General features: G+C 48.2%; 1 protein-coding gene across 2 annotated transcripts; it reads left to right on the plus strand.

Annotated features, from left to right (window-relative positions):
- The first annotated feature begins 19,070 nt into the window (after positions 1–19,070).
- On the plus strand, positions 19,071–22,644 carry BARX1 (BARX homeobox 1). 2 transcript variants are annotated; one of them, XM_071812839.1, is made up of 4 exons: positions 19,071–19,518; positions 21,184–21,472; positions 21,557–21,704; positions 22,064–22,644. In XM_071812839.1, the coding sequence occupies exons 1-4, from the start codon at positions 19,314–19,316 to the stop codon at positions 22,226–22,228; spliced, it is 807 nt and encodes a 268-aa protein (XP_071668940.1). In that variant the 5' UTR covers positions 19,071–19,313; the 3' UTR covers positions 22,229–22,644. The 2 variants fall into 2 exon arrangements, with proteins under 2 accessions (XP_071668940.1, XP_065701993.1); XM_065845921.2 differs by having other exon boundaries at positions 21,620–21,704.
- Positions 22,645–22,868: the final 224 nt, after the last annotated feature.

Below are 22,868 nucleotides of genomic sequence, written 5' to 3' on the forward strand. Positions count from 1 at the left end.
TCTCTGTGACAGTGACAGAGCCCAGGGAATGGCAGGAACATGTGCCAGGGAGGGTCAGCTGGACATGAGGAAAAGGTTCTTCACCCAGAGTGCTGGACACTGAACAGGCTCCCAGGGAGGTGTCACGGCCCCAACCTGACAGTGTTCAAGAAGAGACTGGACAACGTCCTCAGACACACGGGGTGACCTGTGGGGTGTCCTGTGCAGGGACAGCAGTTGGACTCCATGATCCTGATGGGTCCCTTCCCACTCAGGACATTATATCATTCTATGATTCCCTTCTTATATCCCTATTTTATTTTCTCTCCTGTGAGTAGTATAATAACATAAGGCTTACAACCCCACATGTGCTACAAAACTCTCATGTTAATCCTTTTGCTGTTAAGCTGTTCACCAATTAGGCTTAAGTACTAGAAATCTTTCTGCCACCAAATCATCTGCTAAATGGGCCGAACTGCGAAATAAAAGGCATTGTTTTTCTTGTTTACAGACCTCGAGTATTGTATATACTGTTCTCTGTATATACTGCGTCCCTTCCAACTCAGGGCATTCTATGATTCTAGGAGAAATGGCTGAGGAGCAGCTGGTACCCCTCTTACCACAGCGTGCCACCTCCTGGGTGCTGCAGCGTGACTACGCGGAATCAAAGGTGACTCGATGTTCATTTTCTTCCCAATCAGAGATGCGCAAGGGGCTGGTGTCCCCTCAGCTGCCTCTGCCCAGGCCAGGAGCCAGGGCTTTGGCCTCTCGGAGCTGCTGTGTGCTCAGAAATACAGCGAACAGCAGTAAATAAATTCACTGACACAGCATTGTGAATCCTTCTTAGTGGTTCAAGTTTGGGGTGTCACTGAAAATTTTCAAAACATGGTACCTTTTGGGTAAATCATGCCCTACAGCTGCTCTGTTGGTTCCATTGTGTCTCACTCATTGAGGGGTTTAGCGTTGGTGATGATTCTATGCCAGACATTGGTTTGAGAGGCTTAGTTAAAGTGGTTTTTTTTAGCATCTTTAACAGGCACAGAAGGTAGTCTTGAACAGAGTAGAATAGGTTCATAATGGCTTATGTTAATACTAGAGTTCAATACACAGTTCCTGATTAAAGGAGTAATAAGAGCTGTAAACCTTTGGGGTGTATTAGCGTGCTTGGCTGAAACATCTGTCTGCTGGGTAGGAAGAATGTTTTTGGAGTGAGTGTCCTCATAACAGGTGTGAAGTTCTGGTTTTCAAGATACTTGCAGATTTTTGACGTTATGATGTGTCCCTCTCATTAGCTACGTTAGTATGTTAGAACATCGAATTAGTGTCTCTAGTATATCGTATAAATTACATAAACAATAGCAGCAGTTGTGTGGTTTTAACTTACGTTTTTTAAAGATAAAAACATTGTGGAACTTAGTGGAAATGCTTACCTTCCCTTCACTTCCCTTTGTCTCTTCCTTTTCTTTCTCCTAAGCTGAAGGAGCTGTCAGCATAGGAGATGCAGGGCTTGCTTCTTGAAACATGTCAGTCCTTTTAATACTGAAGTGTCTTAAACATGTCATGTTTTTTGACAGCATTAGCATACTGCATTTCCTGGAGTAACTGATTTCTAAACAAGCAAGACAATCTCTGTGTGACTCTTAACCTCTGTCTCCCTCTAAAAGACTCGAATGTGGTTTCTGTTACCATGTCTACCTGTCAGAAACTGTTGCTAAAGTTTACAAGTTTCATTTTTAAAATTAACTGCAGGGCTCATATTGAATGCTTAATCCTACTGCGTGTGATTGTGCTTTTGCCATCAGTTATAATTCTCGTGTGTTTAGGGTTTTGCTGGCTCAGAGCTGGAATGCTGAGCACGCCATGCGATATCTTTTCCCAAAATTTGTGTTTATCATCACATAATTACCTGAATAAACAAACTCCCTGCATACATCAGAATAAATTTATAGAATTCATAGAAGAAAGCATGAAGTTTGTCGTGTTGTAAAGATACAACCACAGAGGTGTACCGTGCTTTTTGAAAAGAAGCACTGGCTTTGGTCTTTTATGTCTGAAATAAGGAAAAAGCTCAGGTGTTCACCACGCCATGTCTTTGATCCGGCTCGTGGGGATATTCCGATTGGACACAAGAGAGAAATTTTTCCTGATGAGAACAATCAGCCATTGCAATAATCTCCCCAGGGAAGGGGTGGATTCCCAACGTTGGACATGTTTGAGATTCAGCTGGACAGGAGGCTGGGCCTTGTCTAGGCTGGACTTTGCCGAGAAAGCTTGGACCAGGTGATCCTTGTGGCTATTCTATAATTCTATGATAAGGGGTTTTTGGTTCAGAGGGTGAACCAAAACTGGCAGAAAACACACTGAGGTTGAACATGAGATATAGGCTCCCAGATACAACCAGAAAAACATTTTTGCTTAGGGCAACTCAATAGAGTATAAGGAGGGAAAGAAGGAAAAGGAAACTTTTTTTTCCCCCGGAAGTTTGATTTTGCTTTTGAGTTTGATGATAATCCTAGGAACACAGTGAGATTTGCTAATACCATAGGGCCAAGTTCAAACCTGATGCAAATGGAAGAACTGAAGCTCAACCTGCCTACCCCAGGCCTGAGTTTTGCTGCGTAGATCTTACAAATCTCACCTGACTGGAACTTATTTCAGATCAGCACATGCCACCTGGTGGCAAATTCACATGATGCATCACTTCTTCTTCCAGCTCTGTAAAAGGCTTTATTCTTTATTAAGGTTTAGGCCTCTTTCGATATTCCTTGGATTGCTCGGGGTGCAAGGCGGGTTTCATCTCCAGAGTTCCTGCACCTCATCTTGGCAGCTCCTGCGTAGTTTGGAAATCCCACCTGTTCAGCGTGGTGGTGTCTTGCACCAGGATGTTAGGCCAATATAAAGTGTGCTTTTCAGCAAGGTGTTCTAAGTGCTTTCCGATTCAACGGTAGTAGCTAGCTGAAGAATAACTTTATGGGATTAATCTGTGAAATAAGGTATTGTAAAGAATATGGAACTTTTACCTTTAACCTGTTATCTTCACTTCTGCATCCAAATTGTTTGTGGTTGCACAAGCGCTGGGTTTAAACACTTTATTCCTCTTTTCTGCCATTCTGCTTGCTCACTGGGGCTAGCAGTGTTCTTTTCCAGCATAAACACAGCCTTTGCAAAGATGATTTTGGCTTTCCCTATGAGCCTCTCATTTGCACTGTTCATGCAGGCACATCATGCGTTGTACAATATCTGTCTTGTTTGTGATGAGCCAGTGTGAAGGGAAGGGAACAAAAGGCTACGAGGGATAATCAGCAGATGCCATGAAACAATGCCAGTGAAAAATATGTAAGCAGTTTTCATTAAAGGAGAGAGAAGAGAGCTAATCATCACCCCCCATTTTACAACAGCACCTGTAAAACAATGGAGAAAGGTCTGAGTGTCTTGGGTTTTGAGTGGCTGTACTTTAAAATAATGATGAAGAAATTTTATAGCCAAAGTCTACAACGTTGTCTATGGTGAATTCTTTCCCAGATCAGGGAATACAGGGGCTTGGAGACCCTCTTCTCCCTCTGCATGTGGTGCATGTGCTCCTTCCAGAAAGATGTTAAAGATGTTAACCTGCTGCATTTATTTCAGTAGTCTGCTTTCATCATTCATCTGTGTGTAACAATTTTACTTTCTAAAGCAAATGCTTACATATTTTTCATTTTATAAAGCCTGTAATGGTTGAAGTTACGTGCAGCTCTATAGCTGTGAATTAATATGAACCACAAAGGAGGAAAATAAATTTTAATAGGATAATATAGCAGCTGGAAGTTTGCAGGCAGCTAATTTAAACCACGCACCCTTACCAGTCTGCCTTGAGCTTTAGTAAGAAATAAGTGAGATGTAGTTAATTCCGATCATAATTCTAGCGGTAATTTTTTTGATGGTTAAAACTTATCAGTCTACAGCTTTTTTTTTTAATTGCCACATCATAATTTTTCAATTGAAGGGGTTTTTCAGTGACTTCTGCATTAAGTTGAGTTTGTTTTTAAGACCTAGAAGTAATAAATGCCAGATCCCCTGTGATGCTCAATGAAAATTCAGATTCATATCTGTACAAAATTTGATCTGTTTCTTCAAATCAATGACTGCTAAGGCCCACTGCGTGCTTTACAGCGGCTAATTTGCTGCCAGAATGGGTATTATCTGTCTCTCAGATTAGAAAGTTATTAACTAAATAATAGTTCTCTTTCCATCAAATGAGAACACGGTGGCACAATGGAGTGGCTGCTCCCTGAGGGAGATGCTGGAAGAGGAGGGATTGAAGCACTGAGTTTGGGTTTCTGGTTGGTTTTTCTTTGATCTGGAAAGAAAAAACAAGGATGTGGAGGTATGGTTTACTTTTTAACAAAACATCTGGAGCAGCGAAGGAGCAGAGTGAGGCGCTGGGTCAGTGTGAACCTTTGGTTGCCCAGACAGACCAACTTGCCACCGGATTGCTGCAGGAAGAAGGCACAAAATGCAGATCAAGAAAACTGAGCTGCAGAAACGAAGTCTTGTGATTTCTGACCATTAAGTCACTGACCAAAACCCAAAGAACCCTTGGGATGAGTTAGACTTTGGCAAAGATAACGTATTGGTGCTCCTGCAGCTGGGTGTCCAGCGGGAAGGGGCAGCTCTTGGTAGTGTGGAGATATTGCTGAGAGCTGTATCGCTAACAGCGCAGCGGCCGCGTTCCAGCTGCAGCTGCCTGGTGATTTGCATGGTGTGTTTAGCTAGGATTTCCACTAAGTCCCATCAAAGTCCCTAAATAAACCCATCCCTAGGAGAGGAAATGGGGTGTTTGTGGAGGGGCGGTTAGCCAGAGTCCTCATCCCTCTGTTCACTCTGCAGGAATAGGAGTGAAAACCGACACGGTCCAGCTTGGTGCCATCAGTGCTGTCATCGTGTCGTAAAGCTTGTCTTGTGTCCTGCTGCGCTGGGTTCCAGAAAGCTGTTCTGCAAATAACAGTCAAATGTATATATTGGAATTCTGCCTTTCGTGATATGATAGCGGGACAACTTGGAGTGATTTTATGAGCTCTGCGCCATGCAAAAAAGGTGAGGAGTCAGTTTGCTCCAGGCTCACAGCATCTGCAGGATGCTGCAAGGATTCGTATGGATTGTCAAAGAACGAGGGCTTGGAGCGTACGTTGTACGATAACCTCATGGACAGAGCCTCAGGTCATGCATGAATGCAGGACATTCAGAGAGGTATATTTCAAATACATCTTCACCACTTAAAGGGGAAATAAGATACTTCAATGCATTTATCAGAGGACAGTATATATTGCAAAAGTAGACTATTCCGATTTTAAAACAAATTTGTTTTGACTGTCATCTTGTCTACCACCCATGAACATTTTTGCAGGTAAAAACAGATTTGGAAGCTGTCTGTCCAGAGTCTAAACTGACAAGCGTGTGCGTTCCTGAGGGAACGGCACGGACGCTTGTTTCTTCAGGGACATAAGAAACACAGTGTGACGGACCCGTTTTGTCACAACCTACTGTCTTGCAACTGGGCTTTCCGATTCTGTGGAGTTATTTTGTTTCTAATTAAAAATAGGTACTTTAAAATTGTAATTGAATTCAAGCAAACTGCATTTGATTCAGAGAAGCAATGGAAGCAATAAAAAGAGTTTTAAAAAAATCAGTTTTCTCGAGATTATTTGCTCAGCTCTACTATTAATATTGTTTTGTTTGCCAGATTATGATCAAAAACATTTGGCAGGCAAGGCTCAGTCAGGAAAGTGAGCCAGTAAAGTTGAGCTGTTGTCCAAATACATACAGAAAAACTGTTCTTTGGCGTGGAAAACAGACTGTTTACAGAAATAATAAACATGCCCTCTAAAATTATGTTCCTTCTCTCTAAAATCATGGAAGGTCACAAGACTTTGACCCTACAGAAGGAGCATAACACTTTATGAGACTTCTGTCAAAGCACGTGATAAAAAATAAATACGCTGTAATAAAGCCGTGTCAATCTGCTGGCTCAGATGTGCCTTCCCAGCTCGTTCTGTGTCTTTGGGATGTGTTGCGCGTACAGCCATGCAAAGGCGGCCCATCTGGAGGGGATAGCAAATCGATCCATTTTCTTGACATATCAGTTGGTGTAATTAACTTTTGTTTCATCTCCCAAGCAAACCTTGTAAACAATAAAAAGTCAAAAAGTGTCAAAGTAAAACAGAATTTACTGAAAAGTATGATTTTCAGAAGTTCTGGTGCGCAGAGCCACGAAGATGCTGAAGGGAGTGGAGCATCTCCCGTGTGAGGAAAGGCTGAGGGAGCTGGGGCTCTGAAGCTGGAGGAGCCTGAGGGGTGACTCATTCATGGGGATCAATATGGAAAGGGTGAGTGTCAGGAGGATGGAGCCAGGCTCTTCTTGGTGACAACCAGGGATAGGACAAGGGGCAATGGGTGCAAACTGGAACACAGGAGGTTCCACTGAAAGATGAGAAGAAACTTCTTCCTGGTGAGGGTGCCAGAGCCTGGCCCAGGCTGCCCAGGGAGGTTGTGGAGTCTCCTTCTCTGCAGACATTCAAACCCGCCCGGACACCTTCCTGTGGAACCTCAGCTGGGTGTTCCTGCTCCGGCGGGGGGATTGCACTGGATGAGCTTTCCAGGTCCCTTCCAGTCCCTGACATTCTGGGATTCAGCTGCTGCATAGAGCCCCAGATGCTGAGTCCTCTTGAGGAATAAGACACTCTTTATTTGGGTTCCTTCTTCCTCCTCTGTAAAGCTCTTTGTTGAAGTTCTGATGTGTAAACTCCAGGCATGAGAGTGAGAAATATCGCTGGTTCTTGAGAGCCCAAGGAGAACAACACGGCATTCCGGTATCATTTGAAGATCTTCAGTGGGGACTGTCGGCTGTTCCTGGCGCTTCTCATTGAAAAGCAGTGACTGACAGAAATGTTCTGGTTGTACCGGCCATAAACTAAAATAGTTGCGGGAATTTCCCTGCAAAAGCTGGTCTGGGACGGTCCAGCATCAGGTAGGATTTACATATGAGAACAGGTGAGCGAACCACTAGACTTTTTCACTTGATAAATATTATTTGCCAGCTAAGCACTGCCTGCAAGTAAGAGTCTGTCTGTAAGCCTGATTGTACTGTCACATCTCTGGGACCTGCTTATCAGAAAAGTCTGGCACCACCGAGGCAGAGAGCACAGAATTCACAAGAGACAATATTGGAGTTGCAGGAGGACAGTTTGAGTTACAGGTTGCACATGAGAATCTCTATTGACTACATAGGGAACCATGGAGAACCATCTTTAGTAGGTTAATCTTTGTCAATAGATCCCCTTCTTCCCTCCTCTAGTTATTTTTGCATCCTTGCATTCAGCCCAGGCCTGCCCTGGGCTCCATGCTGTCACCAGTGTCTAATTTGAGCTAAGTAGTAACAGAAAAAACAGTCAAGAAGCTACAACTCCATTTTCGAGGGCAGTGCAGACTTGCAGCCAGTGCTGCCGGGCTCCCTGTGGAATTTATGGACCCGCTCAGTGTCATACAACCCTTAGCCTCTGGCTCCCTGTTGTTCAGAGGAAGCAAAAGTGTTTTCCTACTGCCTTCCTCAGTTGTCTTGATCTTCCTCTCACGTACAGAACAAAACCAGCCAGATGATCCCTGTTTTGGAACTCCACCAGTACAGCTTATACATGTGCGAAACATAAAAGACATTTAAATTTATAAAGCTTGAACTCAGCTTGCTGAGGGTGAGTGTGCGAGTGTTTGGCTTTGAGTCTCCTCCCTGTCCCACAAAACAGTTTAATCCAGAAAAAAAAAAAAAAAGAAAAATAAATAAATCTTGACTTGCTGGTAGTTTAGATTCTGTTTAGTTATAACTCACAACCCCAAAACATATGAATTAAGTTTAATAGTTCATAAATTATACAACACATAGCACATACTGTTGTAATCTGTACTGCACATAATCTATATGAAGTATTAACACCGATGTCTAAACAAAATACAAAGTCACTATAGGCAATCTTAAACCTCAGCTGTACAGTTTTTCTGAACTACTTTGGCTATAGACGTGATTTTTCACCCCTCTACCCTCATATGGTATTAATTCAATTGTTTTATATGTTATACATGCGTAAGAGCTAGAAGGGATTTCCTTAAACAACAAACATTGAGGATGAAAAGGTTGATGTTTATAAAAATGTCAAACTTAAAGGCTCTTCCATAACTTGTTAGAGGATTGCTATCATTTAAGACTCAAAAGCCAGTCATTCAAAGAGTCCTCCAGAGAGAAAAACTGGTCCTGAGTTTCCACTCATGGTCCCTCAGCAGAGCACCAGCAGCAACCACGCCGAAGGAAGCCCGGAGAAATGTGGATGTAGTTAAAAAGATCCAAAAGGGGCTACAGGATGATTGAGGTCTGCAGCACGTAGCACTCAATCGCTCTCGTGTTCGGCTTGTGCTCAGAAGCTCGGTGTGAAGCAGCTCCGAGCTCGGCGCAGCTGATGTTCCTGAAGTGGTCTGTTGCTGCAAGGGGTCGTAAAGTGGATTTGTGTGTCACATCTGCCTGTTGCTCTTCCACAGGCAGGCTGGCAAGGTCGCGAATGAGAAACCTTTCGAAGACATAGGGTTGTCTGAGGTCTCTGCCCTTTATCTGCAGCTCTGAGTGTGTGCTGGAAGGCAACGTTCAGCCTCAGGGTGAAGTGGTGACAGACCCGCTCCCTCCCTTAATCACATAAAACATTGCAGCCAGCATAGGTGGAGTGTGTGGTGTGGGTTTAAGAGAAAGGGTGGTCATGTAGGAGCTGCAAAGCAACCCCAAACTTGGGAAACCTCTGTCCCAGTTAAAAATGGGATGCAAATGCTGTTGATGATCCAAAAGAGCCAGTGTCTGAACTGTTGGTTGTGCAGATGTGTTGATATTGCCAGTTGCATACACAAACTTCGCAGAAAAATATTATTATTAATTACTGTCATTGTTAAAATCTCAGCTTTTGTGTGCTCATGTTGCCATTCATTGAAACCTGTTAAGTAGAATTTTCCCTTTTTGAACCAAAATCTTCTGACAGTAATGACTTAATCACAAATGACCTTTTACTGGAACTTTATTTGGGGTCAGCAGCGGATTCCTCTGATTAAGCTAAGGGCCTAATTCTCTTATGAAAACTACAGGAAAGATTTGTAATAGTGGTATTGTACTGCTGAATCTGTCTTTAATATTGAAGTGTTCCTTTAAGTCTGTTGTTTCATGAATCTCCCCCTGTTACACAGGCTAATCACAACACCAGGTTGGAAGGGACCACAAGGATCACCTGGTCCAACCTGTCTTAGCAAAAGCCCAGTCTAGCCAAGATGGCTCAGCACCCTGTCCAGCTGAATCTTAAAAATATCCAAAGTTGGGGAATCCACCAGTTCCCTGGGGAATTTATTCCAATGGCTGATTGTTCGTGTCATGAAAAATTTCCCTCTTGTCCCCAGTCAGGATTTCCTCAGGATATTGCACCTATTGCCCCTCATCTTTGTATTCTACAACTGCCCGAAAGGAGTTTGTAGCATGGAGCATGTTGGTTTCTTCTCCTGAGTAGCAAGTGACAGGAAAAGAGGAAACAGCCTCAGGTTGCACCAGGGGAGGTTCAGACTGGATATTAGGAAGAAATTCTTCCCCAAAGGGCCGTCGGGCATGGAACAGGCTGCCCAGGGCAGTGCTGGAGTCACCATCCCTGGAGGGGTTTGAACAGACATGGAGATGAGGTTCTCAGGGACATGGGTTAGTGCTGGAGTTGGGTTATGGTTGGACTCCATGATCTTAAGGGTCTCTTCCAACCAAAACGATTCTATTCTATGATTCCTTCTTTCTATTTTCTTCTGTACCAATATTCTACAGTTTCCTTTTTTTGATGTTTTAATTGCAAGCGGAGTAATTGTTCTCAACTTGTATTTAACATGAAAAAAGAAAGAAAGAAACAATAGCAACAAAAAGGTGCCAACTATCCCACTCCTCTCTCCACCTCCCCCATCTGTGGCTGTTGGGGTGAGGATGCGGTGGCCGCGGGGACAGCCCAAGTCACGATGGACCGACTGTGATCCCCAGAGGATCCAGAGCGGGTCTGTAGTGCAGAGGTGGCTGCTGTGAGGCAGCAGAGAGGCTGGAGAAAATGAGCAGGGAAGAGCTGTTGAGTAAGGGAAGGAGGGGACAGAGTCATACTAAATCAATCCGTGTGTAGTTCAGACAGATAAGTATCTGTGGGTTCGTTGAATTTTGTATTAGAGTCCAAAAATGTGCACGTGTCATAATATATGTATGGAAAGCAAAATTGTTTAAACTTCTTAAGCAGCCATGGCCATATATGGGTTTGAAATTTAGTTCTGGATGTAGTAAATAGAGATTTGCTGTATCAGATGTAAGAATTGCAGTGCAGGCAATGTAAGAATCAGTTTTCGTTTTGCCTGAGGTGGATAGCACATCTCTTTGTGGTGACTTCAGTGTGAGCAAGGTTTTCCCACACAGAATTCAAAATATCTGCAATGAGAATAAAAGACCTAAAGCACAGTCCAGGTTTTGTCTGAGAAAGGCCTGGAAATCAGAAACCACTATTGCACTTGTTGTAAGAACATTGCTCTTTCTTAATGCTAATTTTAGAAAGCCCTATAACTCTTTTTAATCATCCATTAGAAAGGAGAGGAAATTTGTTCCTGCACAGAAGAATTTGTAGGTGCATTATAGCTTTCAGGGTGGTAATAAAGCCTGTATATGGACTCAGGGTATACCCTGAGGCTTGTTGGTTTCAGGGTAATTAACTTCTTCATGCAGATAATTCCAGTTGCATGAATGATAAAGGACTCTCCCAAAATCTCATGCATTCAAGGGGAATTTTCTGTGTACAAATTTACTTTTATTAACATTGCTTCTTTTTAAGTATTTCATTAAAATATGACCACCCTAACTCCCTGATTCATTCTAAATTAGACTGGTCCGTGAATGGTAATAAGAAAAACACAATTCTTCCAACGGAAGTGGGATACAGGAGGAGAAAGTTGACAATTGTAGTAAAATTTACCCTTTCCATCTTCCATCCCAACGGAAATGAATCTATGGGACAGACTTTCCATAGATGTAAGCATCACCATGTAGTGGGTTTAATAGTTTTATTTAGCTTTACCCATCCAAAGACAGCAATGTAAGCCAGGGAGGGTCAATACGGGGTGTGGGATCTAAGATGGAGTGAGCAGGGCATGTAATCCCCATCTGCCTGAGCACACAGAGAAAATCTGGCTTGATTTTACTTGCACATCCTTCTGTGACCTGGGCTGGTTTCAGAGTGGGATGCACTAAGCAAAACCTTGGCATGAGGAGTCATACAGAGAATCTTCACACAGGTTGGCTTACAACATCAGGGGGAGATTTTGACCAGGACACATGTACCCCGGGAAGTTTGGGGGCGTAATAGGAAATGGCATAAAACCCACTCTGTGAGTCCACATGCATACACCTGCAAACCGGTGCCACCAGCTTCCTGCCATCTCTCATGAAAATCAGGTTTTTTCAAGCCCAGATCCCACTCCCATTGGACCGGGGACACAACTGCCACCAATATCAGCTGGATCAGGACCAAACCTTGATTTCCCTTTGGTTAAATCTGTCTCATCAGCATGGGGCACATGAGCTTGGTCACGGGCCAGGGCTCCCTGCTCAGGTGAAGATGAGGAGAACAAGCCCCTGAGCATAGGTACCTCTGTTAAAGATTTTAACCTTGTGTACTGATTTATGAGCGAGACTCCAATAAGAAGTTACATTTCTAAGGATCCCTTGAATCTCAGCCAAGCTATGGGGATTAAAACAGGTAAAGACTCTTAGGAACATAAGCAGCATGCAGAAACTCTAAACTGTGTGGCACGATTTTATTTATTTTTTTTAATTATAGCCTGATGTTGTAATGATACTCAGTTTCTGAGTGTCTCATGTCTGGGAAGCCGTATATGTTTAATCACCATATGTTATTAACACTGCTCGCAGCAGGTAACACTTGCCTGATTCACTTCAGTCCACAGGGCTGATGTTTCCAGCAGTGCAGGTTTCAGCTGCCCCAGATCACTTGACCTGTCAGGCGGAATATCTGCTAAAAACAGGACCCATTTGGGAGATTTCAGACACCTGGTTGTTCATTTTTACAACAATTTTATTAAGTATTTTTGGTGGGTGTGTTTTTTTTTGGTGAGCCCAAACTGCAGACCCTTCTCCAGTGCCAGGGCCATTAATTTCTAGGGAAATTAGAAGAGATTCTGTTCCTAATCCCTATGGCAGGGGCACTTTATTTTTTTTGTACCCATATTTTAAAACAAGATACACATACAAGTCAAAAGTGTGTTTAAGAAATAAACCAACAGAAGAGAAACAAACCAACCCATCATCACTTAATTGTTTTATATTGTTTGGCATTTAATAAAAGCTATTTTATGTAATTGGCTAGCTAACTTATGGGGTTTTAACTAGCCGTAGTGGTGCCTGTGAGAGACTGGGAAGTCAATATTAATATTAGTTTATTATGTATAAAACATCTTGTTATTTTTAAAAGAAAATGTTTTAATTAGCCATTATTGCTTAAAATGACTTAAACATCTCCCTGCTGATCTATAAACCAAAACCGTCCAAATCTGACACAGTACTTGAGAACTAGGAATCAAAACTGACTGGAGGCTAACTGTAAAACTGAAGAATGTAGGGATTTTAGTCTGTTTCTTCACTTTTAAAAACTGAAGGCCCCAGCTCTGCACAGATGTGGTCATTAGCTTAATTTTATGAACTATAAACAGTCTATTCCAGTCACTCGACTGTGCGCACAGTGAACAACCTGAGCACACATTGAAGTGTTTACAGCACAGGACCTAATGTCATATCATTAAGGGCATCCTTGATTTTGCAACAGATGCAGGATTTGCTTGAGTTTAACCTAATATGAAAGTGATAAGAACAATTCATTTTTTTCTCTCTGAAACTAATTTAGCATCTAGAAATGGATAGTACAGTCACAGGTGCTGTTTCACATTGAGTGTAATTATTTACTGAACCTCTGTTTAACTTTTTTAGATATCTCCTAACCGTCGTTTGCAAAACACTTTTGTTACCTGCAGTTTCACAGGCGCAGCTCCACATCCATAACTCTGTTTGTGTCTGTGCTGTGCAAGATCAATTCTGACATGAAACCCTGCACGTGGAGTTTTGATGCTGATCGTGACCAGAGGCCAAGGCCTGCACACATCATCGTGGTTACACATGCTGTCAACAAGGGAAAGTACGATGTCACTCATCTGTTACCTGGGACACTGTTTTTAGGGGTTGTAGCCACCACGTTTTTGGCAGTGCAGTTTATACTCTGAATCCCAGAATGTCAGGGGTTGGAAGGGACCTGGAAAGCTCATCCAGTGCAATCCCCCCGCCGGAGCAGGAACACCCAGCTGAGGTTCCACAGGAAGGTGTCCAGGCGGGTTTGAATGTCTGCAGAGAGGGAGACTCCACAACCTCCCTGGGCAGCCTGGGCCAGGCTCTGGCACCCTCACCAGGAAGAAGTTTCTTCTCGTATTTAAGTGGAACCTTTTGTGTTCCAGTTTGTACCCATTGCCCCTTGTCCTATCACTGGTTGTCACCGAGAAGAGCCTGGCTCCATCCTCCTGACACTCCCCCTTTCCATATTGATCCCCATGAATGAGGTCACCCCTCAGTCTCCTCTTCTCCAAGCTCCAGAGCCCCAGCTCCCTCAGCCTACAGATCTCTTCATAATTAGAAATCAGTCCACAGAGAAAGAAATACTGTCCAGCCTGAAACCTAATCACATTGCATCCCTCACCTCGTGAACTAGGGAAAAATTAAAACTAATAAATAAAATTCTAAAATCTTATATGAAAAAAGAAAAAAAAAAAGGGAATTACCATGTTTCACAGTGTGCATCTTACTGTCTGCGCTCTTTTGGTGTTCTGCAAAATAAAGAACGTCAGGGAAAAGGTGATAGAGTGGGATGGGTGGGTCCGTGGTTGTACGTGGCAGAGGAGTGTGACCCTTGGGTGTGTGTTGTCCCCAGTGCTGCTGGTGGTGAGGGACATTGAATGTGTGGGGAGGTTTGCATTTTGTGGGCTATTCTGTTGGACAGAAATTAAACATATTCAGACAATAGCAGGTTTAGGGATAGTTTCCTTACACTTGTAAAGCTCAGAAATGGAGGACACCTCTTTGTGAGTGCTGTCGGAGTGTGTGCAGCAGGGAGGGCCGGGATGTGCCTCGTATGGCAGGGAAGTAAAGGGGCTGGAGTGCAGTTCCCTCCCTCAAAGCTAACTGCATTCTCTAAACGTGACTTTCAAAGATAATTAAATAGTCAAACTGCCTGATGAGGCCAGGTGTTTGCAGAAAATCGTTTTTAGAGGGATACGTGTTTAAATGCTGATGAAGCTTTACTCAGCCATTAAACATAATGTATTACTCAGGGCTGAGCTATTCCCTCAGCCCTAATGCTCCTTCCCAATTAGCCTGTGATGTCACGTTTTCCACTCTCTTCGTACCACTTTGTGGATTTCCTGGCTGTTAAGTGCCATGAGAAGAGAGCGAGTTGGGGATGGCTGTGACTAATTCCCCTCCGCGGACACCCGTGGGAAGGGCAGGGGCTGCGGGAATGATGTTCCCGCAATGGCATGAGGGTCACCCCCGCTTCTCCGCAGCTGGGCGGGGGGAGGCCGGCGGTGGGCACAGCCCTGCGATCCGGTACCTCCGGGCTGGGCCGGGGGGGAATCGGGGTACCGGGTCCGCCCGGCTGCCGCTTCGCTTCGTCGGTGGGTACGGACGGTAGGGATGGGGGCGTGATATTGGAAAAAAAACGAGAAGTGTTTGGGTTTGACATGCATCGAGAGATTTGATGCAAACCAAACCAAACCAAACCAAACCAAACCAAACCAAACCAAACCAAACCAAACCAAAACAAAACAAAACAAAACAAAACAAAACACTTATTAATTAATCTAAACGCCGCTGGTGGGAGCAGCGCATCGCCCGGGATGGCCCCGCCGCTTCCCCCGGAGCGGGGTGCGGGCCGGGGGACGCTCCCGCTCCTGGACAAGCCAGGGCTTGGGTTTGACAGCCTTGAGCTGTGCCCTGCGCCCCCAAACAGCCCTGCGGGGACCCCGAGCCTGAGCTCGGGTTGTGTCGGGTTCTTTCGCTGCACTCTGAAGTGGGTCGGATCGCCCCAGCGATGCTCAGAAGCGCGGGGTTCGTTTGTTGCCCTTTTTGTGTAAAAGTATTTCCCCGCTTGGGATGTTTCCCGAGGGACCCAGGAGGCAAAAGAGTTTTAATTTGGTTATTTTTTCGCGTTAGAGTTGTCGGAGTTCGGAGGGTATTGTGAGAACTTAACTGAGGGGCCGGTGATGTGCAAAATTCGGCAAAACTCTTCTTCCCATCAAAGCGGTGGTTAATCGGCGAAGCAAAATTACTCCTACCCCGGTGAAGAATTTTATACCACCGGGTGAACTTGTTTCCTTCTTCACAGCAAAAATTGTACTAGTTAGACTGTCATCGTTTTCTGAGTTACCCGGCCAAAATAGAGACAGTTATCAGGATACCTGAAGTGTAAAAGTAAGCAGAAGGAGCCTTTAAAAACGCATTCGCCTTTTATATAATATTAAAAACAGAAAACCGCCTGAATTAGATAGCTTGTGTTGGCAATTTATGAAATTAGTTGCATACATTTGTACAAAATTATTTTAAAATAGCTAACTCTAGAAACAGTCTATATTTCTAACAGTTATAAATTCTGTCCCTAGTGCAAGAAAAAAACCAACAACAAAGCGGTTAAATGAGGAGCAGAGAAAGGTGATTCCCTTCCACTAATTGGGGGGGAAAAAAGTGTATAAAATTTAGGGCCTGCAGCTTGTTCATCCAGTTCCTCCCCAAAGCCCCACGTATTTTGCTGAACTTCCACTCTGAAGTGATGCTGTTTATAAAAAAGAGATTATATGAACGGCTGAGGATTGTATCTACGGGACCGAGTGATGCAAAATAAAAGGGCGGGATTAGATGCTCTGTAAAAGCACGGGAAATTAGACAATTTCGGACACTCTAAGAATCACAATTTAAAAAATATTAACTGACGTTCTTTTAGCTATAGGATTTGCTTTGCAACGGTTTTAAATTATTGACTCTGAGTGCAGCCGGATCGTGAAGTCCGTCCTTCCTTTCTCACGGTGTAGCATCAAAATCATGCAACGCGAGCGTTTTCCGTCAACGTTTTTTGTTTGGTTTGTTTCTTAACTAATTTAGGGGCTGCAGGCCCGCTCCCGGGACCAGTTGCTGCTGTGTGATCCTCCCCCTGCTCACACAAGCAGCCTCAGGGCAGATGTTTCATAAGCTATCATATATAAAACCTTTAATTATCAAAGGTAATTGCTGGGAAGTGATACAAGGTCTGTACTGGACTGAACATTACATGCTCAGAGATGGTGAGGGAGGGTTTGAATATTTACAATTATCCATTATTTTGTTTTGCTTTGAAGAAAAAGAAAAGGCAAGGGTGGGAGTTGGTAATATATTTTAGGCGTACTATTTGTTTATAAGTGTGCTAGTCTCAGATGTGAGGTTGTTTAAAGAGTCCAATGTGGATTTGTCTGCTCGCTTGAATGTGATACAAATTCTTCTCACTTTACTCATAATTATTCTCTTTGTTATTTATTACAATAAGTCCAAAGACCTCTTTTGCCTCGGCCGTTAGATATCAGTGCCTTGGAACGAAAATACCTTCTGATCTGAATAGAGAAGATGGGCAAAAGATGGGCGGACAAAAAACCACATAAGGAAACTGGGAGGGTTTTTTTCGGATTTTTGGGGCTCCGTTAACCTCGATTCGGACTCTCCGGGGCGATGGGCAGGTGTGACGGGGATGCTGCTGGCTCCCAACACGACCACTGCTTTGTCGTGTGTCACCGACCCGCTGGCGGTCCGAACACTAAGAGTGATGTCTGAATAAGTGACAGAAGTCAGGGTAGGGCTAATACCGTGTTTTTCAGCTCCTTACTGTGTCACAGAGCAAGTGACATAATTTTAAACGGAAGAAACGTGGAGAAAACGGGGAAAAAAAAAATCGATGCCGAACTGCCCCGTACAAATGGCAGTGAACATTTGCAGCAGGTCATCTGGGAAGACAAGGGAAGTACCGAGCATGAATTAAATCAAGGATTTTGTCAAATGCAATGATTGAGTAGTACGGTGAACGGATTTAAATAGTAGGATTTAAATAAGACCAACAAGAGTAAGCGTCTCGGCCTCGTGTTCTCGATGGTTCTTTAGACGCCTCCACATATCCCTTCTGCCACGATTTAATTAAAAATACCGGCCCTCGCGTTCCGGTCCTCCGACGGTCCCAGCAACCGGGACCTGTGCAAAGCACATTCCCGGGGCCGCTCGCTGCCTTTGCTGCCTGCGGGTCCCCCCACGCGTGTTGCCGGCCGGGAACCGGGGCGTGGAGCCCGGCGAGAAGCGCTGGAGCAGGGACAGTGCGGGGGAGACCCGGGACGGGGGGAGCTGGGGGTGCCGGCCGGACCCCCGGTCCCCGACGGCCACGGAGCGCTGTTTGTCTGTGGGAAGAAACCGTCCATGGGTGACCCCCGTGGCGGCCCCGTCCTGCCTCGCTGCCCGCGGCTCGGCGGAGCGGGACGGGCAAGACCCCGCCGGCGGGTCCGCATGCCCCCACGCATTCCCCGTAGACCCCGGGAAAACGTGCCGAAATCCCCCTTTTTTTGTCGAAAACGATGAAGGTGAAGGCTGAGCTCCCCTTGCTCCGGGGATGAGCCCGACACCCGCCCCTCTGCGTGGGCCAGGTCCGTAGCAGAGGAGCGGCTGGGCTGAGTCCGTGGGATACCTCCTGTGGAAATCATCGACGCACGGTCCCTCGTGTCCGGTGCCGATCCCGCCGCGGGAACAGGGCATCCTGCCGGGGCTCCGCCGAAATCATCCCCCCTCTAATCCGTTCCTACATGTTCTGCTGGGGATCATGAGCGTTGGGACTCTCGCACATAAATCTTGCATGAAGTACATCAGTAACGAGTAGGGACCACTCAGTAATTATCTGCTGTTACATGACACGGGCTAAAGGGGAATTAAACGAATCCCATTGTACCGAGTAAAATATTCATTAAAAGGCTATAGCAGTCAAGAGTGACGCTTCGCTTCGTGCTGAGTTCGGTCTCGTTCCCTGACCAACTCCTTTCAGTTGTCACAGCAATGCGGCCGAGGCCCGGGGGGAGCCGGTAGCTGAGAGCGTCTGGCCAGACCCCCTCTAAGGGCAGCGCGGACCCACCTCCCCTCGGGCTGCGCCGGCTCCTCCGGGCCTGGCTCCCCCCGGCCTGGCTCCCCCCGGGCACCGCACGCGGGGCTGCCCCGAGGGCTCCGAGCCGCCGGTAATGCCACGGGCTGCGGCCTTTCCCCGCCGTGAGGGACGTGCGGGTCCATGGCCGGGGCCCCGAGGCTGGTCCCCCCGAGGGGCGCCGGAGCAGGGGACGGGTGGCCCGGGCAGGTGGCAGGGCGGTCCCCCGGGGTGGCTCCGTGTGTCGCCCCCTCCGGCCGGGAGCGTCCTGGGGACGCGGCTCCCCCACCAGCCCCGGGGATGGGGACAGGGATAGAGGCGAGGACAGGGACCGAGATGGGGACGGGCATGGGGATGGGGACGAGGATGGGGAAAAGGATGGAAACGGAGACAGGGGTAGGCATGAGGACGGGGATGGGGTTGGGATTGGGGATGAGGATGGGGACAGCGATAGGGATGGAACGAGAATGGGGACGAGGATGGGAGCGGGGATGGGAGCGGGGATGGGAGCGGGGATGGGAGCGGGGATGGGGCCAAGGCCGCGCTCTTGTTTGGGTGTCTGCTCTCCCGCGGCGGGTAGAAAGGCTTAATTTGCTTTATATGGCAGGGGATCAAATGCTCTGCTGTAACCTCTCGCTTCCAGGTACTCGCCCGCCCCGGCCCCTTCCTTCCTCCGCAGCCCCTCCCGCGCCCTCCCCCGCAGCGCTGACAGCCCCGCCGAGGCCGGCGGTATAATAGGCCGCTGCCCGCCGTCCCGGGGCGGAGAGTCGCTCCCCGGTGCCGCGCCCCGTGTGCATGAGGCGGTAACGGCTCCAGCCCGCCGCGCTGCTCAGGGCGGTCCCGGGCCACTCGCGCTGGGGGGCCCGCACCGGGCCCGGCCCGTAGGGGCAAGGGCAGGGTAGGGGGCGGCGGGGCGATGGGCAGAGCCCCCGTGGGGCGCCCCGCTGCCCGGCTGTCAGCAGCGCCGGCCGGGGGGCTGCGCTAGGGCGGCCGGGGCTCTCCCCACCCCGGGCGGCTACGAGGATGCAGCACCCGCTGGAGCTGGGGGCCGGGCACTACTTCCCGGCCGAAGCCTTTCCCGACCACCGCTCGCATCGCTACCGCAGCTTCATGATCGAGGAGATCCTCACCGACCCCCCGGACGCCAAGGGGGCCGCGCCGGCTGGGGAGCTGCTCAAGTTCGGGGTACAAGCGCTGCTCTCCGCCCGGCCCTACCACAACCACCTCGGTACGTCTCCGGGGGGGGTCCCCGAACCCTGAGGGGTCCCGCGGCTACGAGGGAGCGGGCTGGGGGCTGCGGGACCGGGGGGGGCAGGCATTTCCCGCTGATGTACTTGAACGCGCTTTAGAGCCGGTGCCCTTGAAGAAAACTTGGTGAATTTTGCATAGAAATATAGCCACCGGGCTTTGGCGGCCCTGCGCATCCCCTCGCCGTGCCGCGGGGAGCTGCCACCCTGGAGCCTGGCGGAAAGCTTGGTCCTAAACTGAAGAAAGCGGATTTACGGCTCCAACGCCGCCTGCACAGAACGGCCATTGAATTTCACGGGGAGACCGTTGTTGTTGATCATTTTTTTCCTATTTTTTGGAATGAGGTGTGAATCGCTACACAATGGGGTATGTATCTGTATGTCTGCAAGAGGCGGCACGGTGCTCTGCGGACACAGATTTAGCTGGAAATCCGGCATAGACACATTATCTATATACTAAATATATAGATAATATACTTACATATATAGATAATGTACTTACATTTATTTTAAGAGGGACCCAGCGTGCTCTATCCAGTCTGATACAGTATATAGGAAAAAATGCTGCGTATTAGTGACATAGTATTTTTTCCGGGTTTTCTTTCTTTTTTCTTTTTTTTCCCTTTTTTGTTTTGTTTTTAACGCCAGTGTTTAACATAATTTTTTTAAAGCCAGTATCTAATGTGTGATTGCGATAGGTAAGCGATCTTAGTCTGTGGAGATGTCGCTATTTATCCGTTGAAACGAACGGAATAGAAGGATCCCTATTTCTTGTTTTTCTTATACAAGAGAAAGAGAAAAGCGCCAAATCTCACAGCAAGGGAGCAACGTATATTAGAATATCTGAAAAGCAGTTTTATTTTCAAGATGGGCAGAACTATTTGCAACAGTCGACCAGATAAAAGTCTCTTTGTGGCCCGGGTTCAGCGGGACAAGGATCAGGCCCTGGAGCGCCCTGAATTTGGGACCAGCGCTGGGTTCGCGGGCCCAGGCCGGGGCGGAGGCGCCGGGAAGCGGCGGTTGGGCAGGGCCGGAGCCAACCGAGCCGGAACCAGCCGAGCCGGGACCGGGCAGCGGCCCCAGCCCGCCGGGGAGCGGAATGGCTGCGCGACCGCGGCTTGGGCCGGGAACATCCTCGGGGATGGGCTCGCTCCCTTTGGAAACTCTCCCTGTCAGCGTCTTCATTAGAAAATCGTGAGACTTCAGTGCACCAGGAGGAATATAAATTGTTCTCTCGTCCAAAGTGTCCTGAAATGCATCGCAAATGCTCGGGAGGGAAAACCCGGGACGCCCGGCGGGGCTCAGCCGACTGCAGCGGGCCCGGCTGCTGTTGTGTGGCAGTGGAGGGAAACGCTTTTCGATTGATTTAAACTATTTCCACTATTTTCCAAGCCATTCCGTAGTTAGCAACTGCCCGTTGAAGGCTAAAATGTACCGCGCAGGCAGCGGAGCCGGAGGGACCCGACCCTTGATGCGGGGGACTCCGCTCCTCCTCGCTGGGTCGTTGCCGGGAAAGAAAGAGAAGGGTCCGGGCTTCCTTGCAGGGTCTGATCCCCGGGGAAGACGAGGCACCCTGCAGCCCCGGGGATCCCCAGAGGCCGGGCCGAGGGCTGCCCGACGCTGACGGTCCTTCTCTCCCTCCTCAGCGGTACTAAAGGCGGAGCCGGCAGCCGTGTTCAAGTTCCCTCTGGCTCCCTTGGGCTGCTCGGGGCTGGGCTCGGCGCTGCTGGCCGCCGGCTCGGGGCTGCAGGGCGGCTCCGCCTCGCCCCATCTCCCGCTGGAGCTGCACCTCCGCGGCAAGCTGGAGCCGGGCCCCCCGGAGCCGGGCAGCAAGGCCAAGAAGGGACGCCGCAGCCGCACCGTCTTCACCGAACTGCAGCTCATGGGGCTGGAGAAGCGCTTCGAGAAGCAGAAATATCTCTCCACGCCCGACAGGTAAGAGATGCCGGACCCTCCGGACCGGGGATGGGATGCGATGGGACGGGATAGGGGCTCATTTTTTTTTTTTTCCGGCAAAAGGAGGAAAGCTACCAGCCGAGATGAAATTTGCCGGGCCTCACCGTCTTTCTCTCTCGCCCGCAGAATAGACCTGGCCGAATCGCTGGGGCTCAGCCAGCTCCAGGTGAAAACTTGGTATCAGAACAGGCGCATGAAATGGAAGAAAATAGTAAGTGTCCGAGTCCTGCCCTGCGGGCTCGTCCTTCTGCATGCCGACCCCGGCCAGAAAAAAAAAAAAACAACTAACAACTTACAGTCCTGACGTTTAAGGCCCGCATGGCCTGGGCCCCAGCCAGACGCACCCGGTCCGAGACCGTCCGGTTTTGCAGCTCGGCCCCCGGGTGCGAAGGGCGATCGGCGCGGCCGGGACGATCAGGACCGGCATCCACGGTTTCTCCCCTGGCCACGGCCCGGGCGCGGTACCTCGGCCTGGGGGACGGGGGAGAGGGAGGTTCTTCCCGCCTTGGGCGGAGGGCAGCACTTTTTTACCGGAGTGCCCCCCTCTTCTGCTCCCTCCCTGCCTCGCAGGTGTTGCAGGGGGGCGGCCTGGAGTCCCCAACCAAGCCCAAGGGCCGCCCCAAGAAGAACTCCATCCCCAGCAGCGAGCAGCTCTCGGAGCAGGAACGAGCCCGGGAAGCCGAGAAGCCGCCCGAGAGCCTGGGTTCGCCGGCCGAGGTCAGCCAGGAGGAGTGAGGGCGACCGCCCGGCCCCACCGCCGCCGGCCCCGGCCGCCCCTCCGGCCGCTGCCCGCCGAGCCCGGCGCCGGCCCCGCGAGTGTCCGCAGCCCCGCGGCGGCCCTGAGGGCAGAGGACAAGGGACAACACGGTCCGTGCTCACGGTCGCCTTCGGTCTCCGGTGAACTGGGCGGTTTTGGTCGGTCGCGCCTCCGTCTCCTGTTCCTCTCCGCGCCCGCGGAGCGCTGCACCATGGACGCTTGTATTGTGCGACGGCCCGAAGCGGCCAGGAGGACACTGGATCCCATCTTTTCACATCTGATCGCTGTCTAAAACCCTGTGGTGCCCCTAGTTATTCGAAAACTGCATTTTATGATCAGTTTTATTATTGCGAAGATATTTACTTTATTTCAATAAAGTATTTTATGAACTATTGCTTTGAATAATATGATGCTTTTTTTTGTTTGTTTTTTCTTCGAGGAGGTAGTTTAGAGATTCAAATCCAGGTTCGTAGGCAGGTTTACCGAGACAGAACAAAATGTGGCGTTATGTCGGCCGTTACGACCTAGCCTGTCCACAAGGGCAAGAGCCGCAATCTTTACTCGGGCAAATTTGATGTTTTCGCGTTTTATACACACGTCAATTGCTGTCAGATGTGT

This window comes from Patagioenas fasciata, chromosome 10, assembly GCF_037038585.1.
Source record: "Patagioenas fasciata isolate bPatFas1 chromosome 10, bPatFas1.hap1, whole genome shotgun sequence".
NCBI lineage: Eukaryota > Metazoa > Chordata > Aves > Columbiformes > Columbidae > Patagioenas > Patagioenas fasciata.

Excerpts from the sequence above, each read along its gene's own strand:
- BARX1 (XM_071812839.1), top strand. The coding sequence starts at position 19,314 with ATGCAGCACCCGCTGGAGCTGGGGGCCGGGCACTACTTCCCGGCCGAA. Across the intron at positions 21,473-21,556 it reads TATCTCTCCACGCCCGACAG|GAGGAAAGCTACCAGCCGAG; the intron begins GTAAGAGATGCC and ends TTCCGGCAAAAG. Across the intron at positions 21,705-22,063 it reads GCATGAAATGGAAGAAAATA|GTGTTGCAGGGGGGCGGCCT; the intron begins GTAAGTGTCCGA and ends CCTGCCTCGCAG.